At 39.6% G+C, this 18,034-nt stretch overlaps 1 protein-coding gene across 1 annotated transcript; it reads right to left on the bottom strand.

Annotated features, from left to right (window-relative positions):
• Window positions 1–1,221: 1,221 nt before the first annotated feature.
• kiss1ra (KISS1 receptor a) lies at window positions 1,222–14,960 on the bottom strand. Its single transcript, XM_031294519.2, has 5 exons — window positions 13,673–14,960; window positions 10,776–10,900; window positions 4,157–4,292; window positions 3,731–3,969; window positions 1,222–2,522 (listed from the first exon to the last, which is right to left on the bottom strand). The coding sequence occupies exons 1-5, from the start codon at window positions 13,926–13,928 to the stop codon at window positions 2,142–2,144; spliced, it is 1,137 nt and encodes a 378-aa protein (XP_031150379.1). The 5' UTR covers window positions 13,929–14,960; the 3' UTR covers window positions 1,222–2,141.
• Between the last annotated feature and the right edge of the window lie 3,074 nt (window positions 14,961–18,034).

Here is an 18,034-nt window from a genome sequence, read left to right as displayed (position 1 = left end):
GTATTGAGGAAGGTGTGAATGTTTGTGTGTGGGACACAAAAGAAAGGTAAACACTGTCCATGCTTCACCGGTCATAACCCCTGCTTTAGCCAGCTCCCACGCATCACATTTGGCAGCATGCTGGCTTTGTTTTGTTAGATTCTCACAAAAAGAGACTTTAAGCTTCTTAAAGTTTAAGATAGAGAGCTAACTGTTACTGTGGCGAAAAAAACAAAGAAAAAAAACGGACGACAGAGAGGAATTTGCAAAATTGGCCTTACAATATTGGGGATGTAAACGTCAAAAGACAGCCTGATTTTTCTAAGTAATAGTATAGTATTTTGGAAAATGTGCTTTCCTGTGTGTTCATTAATGCCGTGTTCATGTCATATGGGATGGATGGTAGGAAAGATTCTAATGTTGAAGAAAACTAAAGAGGGTTGTGTGGTTACAGAGTTGGTTGTTTGAGGATTAAAAATACTGTGAACTGATAATATAACACCACATCGATTAAATGTGGCTTAAAGTGCCCATATTATGAAAAAATCACTTTTTCTGGGATTTGGGGTGTTATTTTGTGTCTCTGGTGCTTCCACACACATACAAACTTTCAAAAAAATCCATCCATGCTGTTTAGAGTGAGATACGGTTTCTGAATGTGTCCTGCCTTCAGTCTCTGGGTGAGCTGTTCAAAATCGGCACGGCTTGTGACGTCACAAGCCGAAACGAGCAGGCTAAACGCAACCATTAGCTCGTAGCGTTAGCATGCTAACGCTATGGCTAACGCTAGCATGCTAACGCTAGCATGCTACCTCGTTCTCAATAGCAAAGCACTACTACAACACACACAAGTTCACCATAATCTACAAAAGAACTACTTACATGTGCGCCCTCATTTAGAAGTCTCCCAGCTAATCCTGCCTTGTAACTGACCGAAGTTGTAGAAACAGCCTTTCTTTTACTGTCTATGGAGCTAGCTAGCTGACATGATCTACATCTGAGCTACTGGGCATGTGCAGTGCAATCAAAGATAGTACAGAAGAAGAAGAAGAAGAAAAGAGGTCTCACTCTGTAGCTAAAACAGAGACCAGCTGAAAAGAGGATCTGCAGCAGTGAGAGAGAGCACTGCAGTACAACACAAATATGGTGTTTTTTGAAAATTAAACCATGTAAACTTATTCTGGTACAACCTTAAAATACAATTATGAACCTGAAAATGAGCATAATATGGCTGCTTTAAATTACATTCAACAACGGATATTCCGTATCACTAAGTGCCAAGTGAGATATTCAATTACAACATGCAATTTGACGTAAATGCTATTTACAAGTTGGAAACTCTTAATGAAAATAACTATAACTCCAATATGATCTATTGTTCTTACCTTCACATAAGGCTGGAAATAAGGGGAATTAGCTAGCTTGTTGTTTTTTTTATATTTTTTTGCCTTTATAACAGGAGAAACATTATAGAAAATGAGGGAGAGAAAGATCCAACTAAGGTTCATGGTTGGCATCTTAACCCCTGAGCTTTTTGTAGTTTTGTGGGTAGTAATGTGCTGCAAATATTTCTTGAAGAACAACAGTCCGATTAAACAAATCCAATAATTACAGTATTTTATAAGCTTTAGAGGTGCTGGTCAGCATATTTTTGAACTTTGGACAGGGCCAGGCTATTTGTTTCCCCCTGCCTCCAGTCTTTATGCTAAGCTAAGATAATCACCTCCTGGCCTCCAGACCCTGTCAGCCATGTTCTTACAAGGATTAGGGCTCCCGCAGACAGTCCCTCTTTCGTTATCAGATGTTTACCACTGTCCTATTTGGCTGTGGTGTTTGGCAGCTCGATGGATGATGTTACGTGCCAACGCTGCCTGGCCTTGACAGTCAAACAGGTAACATATTGTGCCAAACACAGTTAGTGTCCATCTGTATTATGAGTCTCTGTTTCACCACATCAATTCATTAATTAATGTATGTATTAACATAACCAAAATATGTCTGCCTAACACAGTCTGTCCTTTTGTAATCAGCCAGTTTCTCTGTGAAGTCTTTCACACAATGAACCCATGGCTGGAGTTTTTAAATTATTTTTATTGTCTTCTTGTAGATATTGCAATTGATATAAACAATAACCTCTATCTTGCTATTTCTAACTGTCAGATTCAATTTGTTGCATTATTATTGTTGCCTTCCTCTGCAGCAACAAACTTGATCTCAGCGTTGGCAGTCCTTGAAGCCATGCTGCTATCTCTGACCTTGTGCTTGAACAGAAACGGGAAGGTTTTCCTGAAGGACTTTTTGAAAGTGGCTCCCATGAAACCGTAAACTATAGGGTTGACCGAAGAGTTGGCGTAAGACATACAGTTGGCCCACGTCTTGATCTTGTATGTCGCATAGTTGGGCTGGTAGTTAGGATAGAAAGACTGGAAGAGGACGAAGATCTGGATGGGACCCCAGCAAATGGCGAAGAGGAGGATGATTACTACCACCATCTTGGAGACTTTTCTCCTAATACTGATAGTTCTCTCAGACAGGAGGTTGACCTGAGAAGGAGAAGATGAAAGGAGAGGAATCTTCTAGAGGTGTGTTCAGAAAGCAAAGTGAATTTTCACCTTGCACTGTTAGCAATAAGCTAGCTAGTAAACCGACTGTGAATGCAGCATGGACGTATTAAGGATTAAGTCCTACAAAAAGCATGAATTTTATGATCAAGTTAAAGGAAGACGCCGACTTATTGGGACTTTAGCTTATTCACAGTAACCCCCAGAGTTAGACAAGTCAATACATACCCTTCTCATCTCCGTGCGTGTTGTAACTCTGTCTGACTCCCAGCGCTAGCTAAGCCTAGCACAGATCCTGGAGGTAATCGGTTCATATTAGCCTACTGCTCCAAATAAGTGACAAACTAACGCCAACATGTTCCTGTTTACATGTTGTGATTTGTATAGTCACACGGTGTAGAAATAACGTCACTATGCTTTTACTATCTAGTAATTGTTGACTCTATTACTCCAACTCTGAGCGAACTCCAGGCGAACTCTCTGCTCCTCACCACAGGGCTTCAGGTGCTGCTAGCAAATCACGCAGCCCAAGTAGCAGAAGTAGCAGTGCTTCACCTTTCTAAAAATATAGTTTATAGAATAGTATAGATTTATTATATATTATTTATTATATTATATAGTATAGAAGACGGCTGTGTCTCATATGACCTTGTTATTTGTACACCCTGTGACTATACAAATCACAACATGTAAATAGGTAAATGTTGGTGTTATTTTGTCACTTATTCGGAGCAGTAGGCTAGCTGGAACCGGTTACCTCCAGGATCTGTGCTAGGCTTGGCTAGCGCTGGAGGCGTCAGACAGCGTAGTTACAACACGCACGGAGATGAGAAGGGTATGTATCGACTTGTCTAACTCTGGGGGATACGATAAATAAGCTAAAGTCCCAATAAGTCGGCGTGTTCCTTTAAAACAACAGCAGGTGTGATAAAAACACTGCCGCTTTTATCCAAAGTGGCTGCTAGAATCAAGACAAACTGAAAGTTACATATAGTCACTTTAAAGAAAAGTGCTTTAAAAGTTATTTTCAAAGATAGCTAACATTAAAGACAAGATAACAAATATTATAAATTATATAAATCGAAGTGCCAACTTTTAATTAGATGACAATTAGGAGCAGTCAAGCTTTTAAGCTAAGTCAAGCAAATACAATTAAGCACAAAACAAAGCAAAACAAACTTTGTCCACACCTGATAGTTGTTGTCTACTGGTTCCACAGTTGGCTGGCCCACCCGCTTCACCATCAGAGTGTAGCAGAAGGAGATAGTGAGGACAGGCAGCAGGTAGGCAGCAACAAACTGGTAGAGGATGAAAGCCCTCTCATGTGTCTTTGAGGGGAATCTCTCCATGCAGTACTGCCTCGGGCCGTACCAGTAACCCTCCTCTATACGCTGGTACATTAAAATCGGGCTAGACAGGATAAAGGAGCCTGGGAAGCACAAGGACTGTGTTAGTTGAAGTAGTTGAGATCATGCACACTATTACCCTAACCTACTTTATATGCAATTGGTTCTAATTATTAATTATCTGTGTGGTAAATTCATAAAAAAATGAAGATTAAATGTACTTAGAGGAAATGGTGGGAGAGTAATTTTCATTAAACGAGCAGGACGTACCAATCCAAATGCAGATGCTGACCATCATGGCTACTCTCGGTGTGCGGTGGCGGAGAGATTTTAGAGGGTAGACTGTGACGTAGCAGCGGTCCCCGCTCATAGCTGTCAGAGTGATACAGGTTGCTTGGACTGTCACCTGGAAAATACAGTAAAACAAATAAATGATTTACACATGAATAATTTGTTCTGCAAATGTGTAAATCTTCAGAGACATACAATGTGATTCCAATCCTGTCCCCTAAAAATAGAACACTTTTTATAAGAACTATTGTTAATTAACATACTGTTTCTGCCAAGTTGCAAAATGTTGGTACCAACCGTATCAGCACAATGACCACTGACAACATATTTTATTGTGTACAATAACCTATAGCAACTAAAGCATGATCAAGCAATATGATGTTTGGTCACTTGGTTATGTTTAGGTAAAGATTGTGGTCATAGCTTTTGTTGCATCGCCCCAGACTCAGGATGGGAATCCCAGGCTCCCTCTCCCTATGACTAGTATGAAAATGTGGCACTTCCTACGCTAAAAAAAGCATTGCCAGGCACCCCAATGTAGACAACAATTACATTTCCCCTTACAATCTATTTGGCAGAATACAAAAAGTAGTATATAGACATGATTCCCAAAATGCCCAATATGACATATCTTTAAGCTGGTTTAAGCAAAGCAATGTGTCAACTATTATTTTATATTATATCTGGCACACAGAGACAGACATTACTCAGAAGATCCAACATCTTGCATTCAAACTGAAAAAAAAGCTGATGTAGCAAATTTTGTAAAGTTGTACGACCGATGTAAAATGTCAGTGATTATTTCCAGTGCTTCAAATAATGTGTTTTTACAAGATTAAGAAGTGCTCCACAATTTGTGCACAAGCTATTAGAGGAAGGAGAGTCTATCAAAAACTTAAAACTAAAAAAGTTTGGGTGGCAACAGAAGTTGGCCATCACTTTTCTAATGGTGTCATGTGCATCCTTGTAGTTAATCACCCATCATTAAGAAGCAAAGGAGAAGTTCAAGCAACTTTATTGTCCGTAGGAAACCAGCTTTATTTTTAAATATATTTATCTCGCTCTTTAACTTCTAAGGATTTGCTGAATCCTTTTTAGTAGAGCACACAAAAATGATATTCTTTTCACTTCAAATACATGGACCTCTGAGGGTCGTACTGTGTTATATATAGGTATCCATATTGCTTTGAAATATGTACAGCATGGGTTGCAAATGAGAGGTCAAAAGTTCTCTCTATGTTCTTTTCCAAAGAGAATTTAATTCTGTCCCTTTTTTGTCTATGTATCTGCTTCTTTCTCTCTCCACCTCTTATCTGTGACTGTAAAGCCAGCGTCCATTAACCTCCAGAGGTTTGGAGCATCTCATCAGTGTTTCAAAGGATATGATGAGAGAGACAGAAAGGGGTCATGAGGAGTTCAATATTGAGGCCACGGAGGACATGGGTACCGTAATCCTTTTTAAGACGCTTGGGGTATTAAGAACACACTATGCTGTTATCTTCAATGCATAATGTCTATCCAGAGGAATGGGCTTTGACATTGCAAAGAGAATATATTTAGATCATCTTTATTTCTTCTCATTTCTTTTAGTGAGATGAGGAACGATCAAATTATCTTTTTCAAAACGTGGCTTTTCCTAAACACAATAGGATTTTCTTTAAAGGCTTGGGTGACAGGGTGTAAGATTATGTTTGATTCAGTTTTCTGATAAGAAGAACCACCATTTCTGTTTTAAACATTTCACCTCTAAATGACAAGTAAACACATTTAACTTCATGAGGACATTTTCCTGTTGATTAAGTAGCCTACATAATCAGTAAATAGCAATATTGCATATGGAGTTATTGTGGAAAAGACTTGTTGATGTTGCTCGTAGTCCAACTGGTCACGGGTATTCACGTTTTGGTCATTGTATGTGTTGTCTTCAATGTTATATGTTGACTTTGAAGCAGTTCCTTTAAATACGACTTTATCTTTTTGGGACTTTATCTTTTTGGGAAATATGACTTTATCTTTTTGCTTATTTGCTTTCTTTTCTAATGAAAAAGCTAGCCTGGTTCTGTCCAACGATTAATACATTTGCCTACCAGCACCTCCAAAGCTCGCTAATCAACAGATACTATCTCGTTTGTTTAATCCATACAAAACAAACGACAATTTGTGGTTTTAAGACAAATTACTATACATGCTAGAACTAGCCAGGCTAGTTGTTTCCCCTTGCTTCCACTCCTTAAGCTAAGCTAAGCTAACTGCCTGCAGGCTGTAACTTAATATTTAAGACATAAGAGCAGTATCTATTTTCTCATCTTACGCGCTACAAGAAAGCCAATAAGCGTAATTCTCAAAATATCCAACTATTGCTTTAATTTTTTCTATTTTATTCCAATGAGATTAGGCCGAAGTCCAACACTGGACATAACAATAAAGTTGTATTGTTAAAGTCAATAAAGGTCAGTGAGAACAACCATCAACCAAAACAAAATCAACCATTCAGTCTTAGCCGACATTGTGACAATGTGAGTCTTAGTTTTGGTACTGTGGAGGAAAACAACCTATGGACACAATATTTACAGTATATCTGATTTGAACACTATCCATATGCTGTCCTTTTAATAGATTAGAATGAATAAAAAAGAATACTAGGACATTGTCAAGTAGGGCCTCTACATTTTTCTTTTGATCTTTTATTGAAAATATAGTTTAACATATTAAGCTTTGAAGAAAACTGCTTTATTCAGGCCATCACTCTAAATATTCATGAAAAGAATGGATCCATCTATACTAATATAAAATACTAAAAGAAAGGAATTGCAAGTAAATATGGTAGAGGTAGTTTTCAATGTGTGGAGAAACTCAGATGGGGGGGCGGTATTTTATTCTAATGAGCCTGCATGTGACATAGGAAGGATCTGAATGGCTTGTTGAATCCCATGTTTTCGGCTCTAGGCAGCCCACAAAAAACGGACTAGGTTGTCTTATTTCACAGTTTGTGGGTTGGTAGGCACTCCAGATACCCAAATGTATGTGCACAAAAACTGAAAAAGTGAGTTATTCATGATGTGTCCCCTTTAAAGGAGTAGTTTGACATTTTGGGAAATTCGCTTTCTTGCTGAAATTTAGATGAGAAGATTGATACCACTCACTCTATCTGTCCGTTAAATATGACTATCCAAAGGTAAGAAAATCTGCCTATAGCAGCCCCTCTAAAGCTCATTAATTACCACATTATATTTCGTTTGTGCAAGTGGAAAATTAGTTTTGAAAGCAAACAGTTTGGTCTCAGCTTTTTAAGTTGTTGCTGACACTTAAGTATTGATCAACAATACTATCAAGCCCTTGGTTCCCTGCTATACAATCAATTGTACTATATAAAGTAGGAACACCAGCTGGGTAATTTGTCAGGTAATGTTGCTTTAAAAGAGACTGATGATGAATGTAAACACAGCAGGCATAGTTAATTTCACAGCTGTTACCCTTTGGTTGTTTTCATTGAATTGTGGACATTTTGAGATACTACTCAGGTTAATGGCCCATATTTCTTTGACAAATGTGTGAGACTGTGGCAAGAGTCATTTTTTCACTAAAGGCAAGCTCACAGGGTAGCTACTAGGCTCCATGTTCAGATGAATAAATAAATAAATAAATCTTGCTCTTATTTAATTTTCAATTAAAAATGCTTTTAGCCTTTCTGCCTGCCTGCGTGTGTTCTTGGCCTGCCTCTCGGACTGACATGTTACTCTTTTATGCTCAAATTAGTCCTGAACATAGTCACTTTGCATTCAAATAAACATTTCTTGGCAAGATCGTCTCCTTCCTTCTAGCTTCATAATAAACAAGGTACACTCTTAACCCAATCGCCAAACAAAATAAAAAATGTATTCAAATTACTGCATATTTTGGTCAAAGTTTTCTTTTTTTAAGACTATTTTGGATTTTAGGCCTTTATTATATAGGACAGCAAAAGATGTGAAAGGGGAGAGAGAGGGGGAATGACATGCAGCAAAGGGCCGCAGGTCAGAGTTGATCCTGCGGCTGCTGCGACAAGGACTGAGCCTTAGTACATAGAGCGCACACTCTACCAGGTAAGCTACCCAGGGGCCCCAAGCTCAGTTAACTAAAGTAAAAATTACTTTTTTTTCTCCCGGGGACAGTGACAGCCTAGATTTTGCATCACTTGACAGGTTGCTTATTAACTACACAAGAGCTGTGGCAACCCCCACAATATCCTCAGTGACAGTACCTTGCCAAGATACTTGGGTCTGGGTGGCAATTAAGCATTTTTTTTAGTAGTCAACAGTTATTAGTGCATGGCTAAGTGTAATTACAGTGTAGCAGAGAAACATGGCTTTTTAATGTCTGAACTTCATGCCCTCTCATCGCCACACGTTGCATATTTAAGCATATTTAAATTGGCTATCCTCTTTGAATAAGCTGCATAGAGGCAACAGGTTGCAGCCCTAATCCATATTTTCATATTAACAAAGGATAAAAACAATCATGCATAGTGATTGTTTTGGTTCAATCTCACCACTCATCAACCCAGTTTCCATACGGAGCAGCTAGTGATATTTTGAACCTTTTTAGTGGTATAATAAGCGATTTGTTTTTACTTTCCCTGTGCCCCGAATACTAGCGTTGTAAGCTAATCAGCGGTCCGCGCTAGCTTGTTTCAAGCAACAAACACATTTGATTAGAATGAAAACATGTCCCAGAGAGTGACAGAGTGGGTACACATCTGTTACTAACCCCTAGGTTCATTTTGTGCCGGAATTGTCCTTTAAGTATTAAAAGTAAAAGTACTTGCAGAACAATTTATTCTCTTAATCTTATTTGCATATTAAGTTGGTTAGTTCGTTAGTTTGCACCTTGGTCAGTGAGGGCACTGTGTCTAGCGACCCGTGATTTACAAAGGGGTGGTTCAGTTATTTTGATGCTGAGCTTCAACAGTATCCATACTGTCCACTACCACAAACAAGGCCTGGCTTTTAAAAAAAGTTCCTATCCTAACCAGCATAAAATGGAAATATGTTGTTAGAATCAGAATGCGGTTGGTATTATTCATGGATGTATTTTAAGACGGTTTTATTTCCTTTAACCATGGGAGCGTAAGCAAAAACAGTGTGTGAAGCAGCGGAAATGGGGAGGCGATGTGAAGAGGTCCAGCCAAATAAATAAGATATGAACGCGTCTTACGCAGCCTGGCGGAGAAGTAAACGACGCTGTGGAGAGAAATACATGGCAACTATGATTTCAAAACGATACAATAATGCAAAACAAACATTATCACTTTTACCGGAGGCTGTATTACCGAGGGTCAGCGGCGCTGCACCCGGGCTCTGGAGAACCAGAGCCACCTTGGAAGCCGATGAAGGATCGGCGGTGCCCCGTATATATCTATGGCAACCAAACTTCACTGGTGAGACAAACGTGTGACGGTCAGGAAGACGTTTTGGCAGGGGGAAAAACTGATCAGAAAATGTAACGAAGATGTAACGGAACGTTGTAGAAATGTAGTGGAGTAGATAATTGCTGCAAAAATGTAACTAAGTAAAAGTCAAAAGTATGCACTATTGATTCTACTTAAGTAAAGTACAGATATGTGAAACAGTAATGAAGTATTTGTACTTCGTTACATTCCACCACTGGCAATAAGGTTTTTTTGTCCAACTTTCATTGCTGGTTGGTCATTGACAAACAAGGAGTAAAGGCTGCCTCAAGGCTCAACATCTGTGCTGTCTATATAGAGAGAAGAGGGCTTACATCATGTGTAGAGGGTTTAAAGCTTTAGTGCATAACTTTTTGATATTAACGAACGTCCGTTACATTCAAGATGTTGCCACATGAGTTGCTACAAGTCTAAGAAACTCGCAGAAACTCGAGTGAAGATAATAACCTCTTCTGAAGAGTCAATCATGTTTTTTTGATCCTCCGAGTCCTCCTTGGCTACTAGCAACTGTGTGTAGGAGGGGTGAGGGTGGTGCGCGATCACGGAAGGCTCGTATCATGTGGATGCGCCGACAGTTTTGTTGTCATTACTGAAAATTCCTCATGGAGGAGTGCTATAGTGCGTAGAAACTACGCACTATAGCTTTAAAGCTCCCTTTAGGGTTGGTGCTGGTTAACTCCTGGGTCAAATGGTGGCATACATATATATATATATATACTGCAACTTGTAGAAACATTTTGTTATCAGTCAACAGCTGCTGTTGTTTGTGCTTGTCCCCCTGTCCTTTCTTTTGGCTGGATTTTCGTTGTTGCTTGAAGCTTCCCTGAGGCCTTTACTGTAATGTTAAAAGGAGAAGCTGTGACCTCCTTGACTGGATTAAAAAGATGGATTTTTCTATGACACACAGTTGAGTTATGAAATGAGTACACATTTGGCTGCTCCTGGTGAAGGCCAGCTTATTATACCAAAGTCCTAAATGTCATCATTGTGATTAAATGTATTGCATTTTGATAATTAGGGTTTGCTCAATTTAAGAGCAAATCTGAAAAAAACATATTTTTTTCAAAATGCAAAATAACTCATCATTGTGTGAAAGAGGACATGAGCCAGGAAAAATACTGTATAATTATGGATGTGATAATGCTTCCTTACCTGCTGTAGAAAGGCAACAAATTTGCACATGAAGTTACCAAAGATCCATCCAGGGAGAGGATAGAGGGTGGCAGTGAAGGGGACGCAGCACACCAAGAAGATAATGTCAGTGGCTGCCAGGTTTGCTGTACAAAGAGAAAATACAACATACGTCTGGTGTATACAGTCTACAGCATAATGTTTTACAGATTATGTATTTTAGGATGTGTCGGGAAAATATCACACAGATTCTTTCAACATCCCACCACCATCGAAGGGTATACTTTTAATTATCTGACAAAAAAGGACACACTGCATTGTTATACTACATTTACAGTATGTGGCAGCTTAACGAAACCACATCAAAGCTAAAACAATTACTTGATTAGTCAAGAGTATATTGAAAAATAGTATTATTCGCTAATAGTATTATTATTAACACTTTCTATGAAGACCGCATTATGAGGGATAGTGAATTATAATGAATTCATACTGTTTTATGACCACCCTCATAAGAACACAATGCTTTCTAAAGCACAATATTAACAATCATAAAACATTATAGTTTGACTTAAAAGGAATGAAGTCCAAGTGTGTTAAGAAAGCTCTTGACTAGTTATAAACTAAGGTTGACTGATGGTCAACCTCTAGTTCAAAAAGTTAAATCTGTATCCAAACTACTGACAGATCGTAAATGTCGCTTAGTTGAAAACATGCTGTCACATGACCCATCCAACCTGTGTTAAATAATATGATTAAACCACTAATCAATTCTGCATTACATCACAAATAGTCTCGTTTTGCCAGACCTTCCTCCACAGCGCAGCGGAGGAGAAAAATGTGCTCTGGTTTATTGGCATTTCTTTAAACCAATCACAATCGTCTTGGGCGGTGCTAAGCACCGGGCAGAGCCACTGTGCCGCTGCAAAATAGCCTCAGGAAGGAACTTGTTTTGGTGGAACGTGTATGTTCAAAAGTTGTTTTAGTCGTGCAACAGAAAACTCAGATTGGGCAGATAGTCTAGCTAGCTGTCTGGATTTACCCTGCAGAGATCTGAGGAGCAGTTAACCATAGTCCTCATAAATCCACTGGAGTTTGAAATTCCAACAGAAAGAAAGTGTAAGGTAACGGACATCCCGCCGAAAAGAGTGAAATCGGGCGGAAATTCCTGCGGCAACAGAGCAATCCCAGAAGTGGAACGTCTGGGATATAGACTACATCATGAATAACATTTTTACTGAACTGAATCCTATCTACCAGTTGACATAACAACAAGCAACATCCTCACAATATAATCCAATCCTGTGCAATCCCCATTAACCCCCAGTAAATACAACCTTCCTGAAGGTTATAATGTTTAGTTTTGATGATTGAACTGTTGTTTCTGTCTCCACCACAGGATTGTCTCTGGTTATGTTTGGTGACTCTGAAAAGCTTTATGGTGAGTAAGGTAAATCGAATGCATCTGATATCAAGTACAAAGAGTACTTCAGATTCAGCATGTGTTTACTTGATGATGTGCTGTAGGTACTTTTAGAAAAATGGTAGGTTAACTGACGACAGGTCATTCAAGAACACCCACACACACACACAAACACACACACACACACACACACACACACACAGACTCTTACAAAAACATGCAAAGTCCTTGATTTAAATCCACATTGCCTACCCAATATCTTCATATCAATACACACAAAAACAAATTAAAGTTTAGATAGGACACCAAGCAGAGGTTGCAGGTATACCATTGGCAGTCTGATCTTGCTTTCCCTGTGTAATCTGTCATTGTGACAAATGCGCCACACACTGTTTCCTATTTGTTTTACTAGCTGATCTAATCCTGTTATAGTAGCTGGACCATTATGTTGATATGTTTGAAAGGGTGTGCAGATGGTGCAGGCGTTAATCTAATGTTGCTGAATATTACTAATCCAATGCTCTGGCCTTGAAATATTATCCAAGGTCAAATTCATGTCACATATACGGTGCAATATGCAAACACAGACACTAATGGTTTCTGCGGTAAATCACAGAATTGCAGAACGAGACCATTTTATTTTGTGTTTTATTATATTAATTCTTATCTCCTATGGACCCCAGTAATCAGTCAACTATGCAATTCTTCCCAAGTGACAGATGACGTCAAAGCTCTATCAGACGTGCTGTAATTGACATCAACAACAAAAATCAATCACCCAGGATTCAAGTCAGTGTGCACTGAAAACCAGAGGAGACATGAGGCAGAGGCATGATTGATGCACCCTTTGGATTTCTCTTGATACACCTGAGATTAATGAAGTTCCCCAGACGACATCTATCCATCCACCTGTTTTTTATGCACATTTTCAATTTTTGTATGCAAAAAATATGTGTGGAAACGCCATAAATTTGAAACAAAGTCAAAATATCACGACAAAAGCTGTTACGCTTGACTGAGGTAAATTGGTGTAACAACAATAGAAACAGACTTAGGGAATAAATGCATTTTCCTTTGCCAGTTCTCTGGAAATTTGGTTAAAATTTCGCTACATTTGCATATCTCCCTTTTTTGTCATGTAACATTATACGCAGAGTAGCCAAACACATTTTAAGCCCTGTCTTTTAATACCTGTCTCTCCCTCTAATGGTAAAAGTGAAACCTGTAATTAACATGGACATTTTAACGCATAACTGTGTACTAACTGGGCAAATAGAGAGTGAGTGAAATTATATTCAGATTTTCAGTTCTTTTGAACCCGCTGTTGGCATGCAAAGAAGTGTTTCTGGATAGATGAAAGAGACAGAGACCTGTATTAAATAATATATATAGGGTTTATTTGAAGATGATGCACTGGGAATTCATGATAAAGTAAACATCCTAGCCCATTGATCGTCCAGATTGAACTGTGTTTGGATCTAGGTTTTGCTCTTACCTATGTAGAAGTTGGTTGCTGTCCTCATCTGCCTGTGTTTGGAAATTACATAAATAACCAGAGAGTTGCCCACCAGTCCGACCAGCATGATGAGAGAGAAGAAGAGGGGAACCAGCCAGGCGTCCGTGAGGAAGGGGTGCTGATCTCCTTCCTCCTCCTCCTCCACAACCCCATGTCTTCCCAGAGAGATGTTTGCCTCGGAGCCGTTGATCCAGACCTGCTCGGTAGAGTTCCAGTGCCCCGCGGAGGAGTACATTGTGACAGGACTGGAATGATAATTGTGAGGGATTTGAGAGAAAAAAACACGGAGATGAGCGGGTCAAGAAGAAATGGCAATTAGGAGAGACAATGTGCAGTATGTGTTCAGCCACTGAGTCCTGGTGCCCTCAGGCTCAAGAAAGGAGAGAGAAATTGATAGTCGAAAAGGGAGAAGAAAATAGAGGTGAAAAGAAAAAAATCAGGCAAGGGAGATGCATTAGAAAAGAAAAGGAAAGTGCAAGGTAGGGCTGATGAGTAACAATAGGGAAGAAAAGAAATGGAGGAGGGAAAGAAAACAGTTAGGTATCAAAGGGAAAAGTTTGTACTGTGAATGAAAAGGTGAAGGTATGGAGGAGACAGAGTGAAAAGGAGGACAGACACGATGGGACGAAGAACCCTCAAGTTGCGGATAGGTGTTCTTTATATTGCAGTCCAAAGTAGGAACATAATATGTAAGGACACGGAAGAATAGAAGGCAAACAAGAGAGGAGAAAATGCTTCTTTTCTTCAGATCAGGTTCCATGAAAACTGCCTTTCTGTTGCCACCACATCGCCCCTGACAGCTTTAAAGTATGCTGTGTCGCTCACTTGCGAGATAAGCAGGGCTCCAAGCAGCCTGCAGAGTGTATCCTGAGAGACAGACAGATGTCTTCTATGAGCTTGGTAGTCAAATACCCAAAGGTAACCAATCCACTGTACTAGCAGCTTCCTTTCCTTGAGTTTGTTTTCACCTCTCTTTGTTCCACTGCTCTTCTTCTCCGTAGTGAAGCATGTTTTCACTCCGTGTCTTAACCTTCGATTCAAGAGTCACTTGATTCAAAGAAAAAAGACACAGGCTTGTGTATTTGTTGATATTTGCTCTCTAACCCTGACAAAAGCATCACCCGTTGTTTATTCTCCAGGCACAGCTTAGTTGTCTTTAATTCAGCCTTGACTTTACTCGAGCAGAGAGCTAAGTGAAGGAGATGCTGACGGCAGTACGAGCAAGAGCAAGGACACACAGATGCAGTGGGGAGAGGAGGTGCGCACACACACACACACACACACACGTTCAGTGAGTCTGAATGCACGTGGGCTACAGAATGATTCTGGGATAAATAGCTGATGTCAGGGTCTCCTAGCAACGTTATCCCTCAATCCATTTTTTTGTAACAATTTGCCAAAAGAAACACACTCTCCCTCTTTCTCTTATTATTTTGTTCCACAGGAAAATATAATAACTCTTTCAGCAAACATAGATAACATAACCTGACACAGAAAGAGTGTAGACAGGAAATAGCATCTGTATCATTGTCAGTTACGTCTCAGGTTAACCCCTGTAAGCTTATATATACATTTATTGAAATAAAAGTTGTACTAAATGTACCCATAAATACCAGTATGTGCATTAAAACATCGCCCAAAGGCTGTTATTTATGATGTATTAAAAATATAGAAATTTCTGACAGAATTATTGGTAATACTTCTACGGTACATACTGTCCATGTTGGATCTGAAGAAGACCAGCCAAAATGCCAAGTATGGCTTGATAGAATGAAAACAAACAATCGGGAACAAACAAGCAGTGTGTATTTTGTTTAATCTTTCACTGAAGATATTTGCTATTTGCTAGCAACAGGAAAGAGTTTAGGGACGTGCATGTTCTTCTTGCCTTACAATATGTTAGCCAACAAATTAGCTTATTGTCTTCATTGGGGCTTAAAACAACATACCGTATTTCATACAAAATGAAATTAAGTGTCAAATCAATCAAACAGGTACAAAAAGCCCCTGAAAAAAAGTATTTTCTGCTGATATATTAAACTTTACTGCAAGCACTAAGATGACAAGCAGTGATAACTCTACCCAAACAAAAATAGCAACGAATTAGTCTTCCAAAGAAAATCCACGTGCAGGGCTGCTTCCCGATGCAAATTATCTATTTGCATATGTACATTATGCACATGCTACTAGGGCAGCATGAATTGCCAGATGCTTCAAGCCAAGGCAACAGATGATACGAGCTTGCCATTATTAAAATATTCTAGAGAGAAAGAGAAGCACTCAAGCCAGGTCGCCAGATGCAAAGCCGAATGGAAAAGGTAGGAGTCAACTCATATCTGGGAGAACTGACAAACTCCACCAAGTGAATTATTAATGTGCCTTGCAGCAGGTACCTGCACAACTGGTGATGGACAGAGACAGCCTCCATTCTCTCAGCCTCTTGGTAGGAGCCAGCCTTAGAGGCTAAGCAGTCTTGACTGACAGCAACTTTAGGTCCTGAAACTCCAGAGGCTTTAATGTGGCCTTTTGCAGTGTGTTGAGAACCAACTCCAAATGCCAGGATGGGATGACAGGCTTATGACAGCTTTCTATACATCTCCTAGCAGAAACCAGTCTGCAGTCCCCTGGTCAACTGGTCTTTCCCTTTTTGTTCAGGTTTAACCTTTATTCTCCTAGCCTAGAGTCTACCTAGAGTCTAAGGTTACTTTCACAGGACCATCTCTGCGTCCATCTCTATGTCTACATCAGAGGGTGCACAGAGGCAAGAAATTGAACACCAACTACCACTTCTCTGCTGGGCATCCTGCTAGCCAGTGTGCAGGCGTCAGACAGTGAGGTGAGGTGGCATCCATGCCTGCGTCGGTTTATAGCCGGATGTCGATACAGGAGAGCTTATGGCCATTAATTAATGGACCATCATGTCCATTCTGAAAGGAGGGTAGTCATTCCATTGACGGAAGAACAATAGATGATCGATTTCTTTGGTGGCACCAAATTCCTGCAACAGTTGGGGGTGTAACTTCCACCTTTCTGGGATGGGACCCTACAGTAGACTACCTTGCTCGATTTAGCATATTGCACACTGTCCATCCTAACCAGCACATTTTGTCCTTAAAGATGAGGAAGGAAGCACTAGAGGACAAGATGCAGCTTGCATTTTGAACAGCTGTAGATATGTATCCAAATTTTGGATTGGCAGATTCTTGTAGAGTATAATAAAACACTTTTGGTACAGGTGTTTGCGCAGGTGTTTACAGTGTGTGCTGTAAATGTACGTATATTAACAGTACTAAAGCTTCAGTGCTGTTAAGGTTAGGCTGAGCATCTTCTTTGTCATTCTGGAAATCCATAAGTAGGTCCTGAATGCTCTCAGAAGATATGGGTTGTTAATGTTCTGCAAACAAGACAGATGAGCCTGGCAGTAGTCTTCTGACAAGATCCATTCATCTAAGTATTTCAAAATCCTAATTCTTCTAGTCAAGGGCTACTCAACATTTGCATATGGTCATTAATAACGCTTTCTAGAGATGTGCGTATGATACAGGTCTACTGAACATGTGTCCAGTACGTTTGACCCATTCATGCAGACTCCAGTCTGCAAATGCATTCGCAAAACTGCAATACTGTGTAGAGGAATTACCTTATTATAGGAAAAGTACAAAATATATGAAGGTCCCAGCATCAGTTGTCTTTGCACAGTCACTCTTTGACTTTCTTTCTGTCCTATTTAGACAAGCTTCAAAGCCTGTTAAACCTTTGACCCTCAATATTAAATGAAATTGCAAGAAAAATAAAAGAAGCTGGTTTTCAACCCATCAAGAGTAGGCTCTCCTGGTCTAATGACACACATTTAATCTTTCGGATTGTTAGAAACTGGCATCACGCTTTTTGTCTGAAAGGAGCGTAAATAATCTGAAAGAAAACAAACTGTTACAGCAGAACTGAAGCATGCATGAATCGTGTGTCCTCTGTGACTGAATATGTCCAGATTTACACCCCTATGGAGTTGTTTGTTGCTTTGTCTTCATCTGAAGCTGCAGGTAAAGGCTGCATGAATGCAGTGAGCATTGTGTGCATTTTGGAAAGTCAGTTTTTACAGTTTTACATTAAGCTCTCTGCACACCTGCAAAATGGTTCTTGTTCTACTTTGGAACAAAGATTTCATTCAGTGCTTAATTTGTCATGGCACTGTTAAAAAAACATTTTATTCTTTTATTTTTCTCTGAACAGCAAACTGGTTTTCATAGGACAATCACAGGTGAAGTGGAGCCTCTCGTAAGATCAGGTGGGTGTTTGTATACTATACAATACAGTATGTTTGTTGTTCAACAACTGTTGACC

Source organism: Sander lucioperca, chromosome 9 (assembly GCF_008315115.2).
Source record: "Sander lucioperca isolate FBNREF2018 chromosome 9, SLUC_FBN_1.2, whole genome shotgun sequence".
Classification (NCBI taxonomy): Eukaryota; Metazoa; Chordata; class Actinopteri; order Perciformes; family Percidae; genus Sander; species Sander lucioperca.
The sequence above is the reverse complement of the archived record's forward strand: the minus strand, read 5'-3'. Positions and strand labels throughout refer to the sequence as shown.

Excerpts from the sequence above, each read along its gene's own strand:
- kiss1ra (XM_031294519.2), bottom strand. The coding sequence starts at position 13,928 with ATGTACTCCTCCGCGGGGCACTGGAACTCTACCGAGCAGGTCTGGATC. Across the intron at positions 10,901-13,672 it reads AGCAACCAACTTCTACATAG|CAAACCTGGCAGCCACTGAC; the intron begins GTAAGAGCAAAA and ends CTCTTTGTACAG. Across the intron at positions 3,970-4,156 it reads CAGCATCTGCATTTGGATTG|GCTCCTTTATCCTGTCTAGC; the intron begins GTACGTCCTGCT and ends TGTGCTTCCCAG.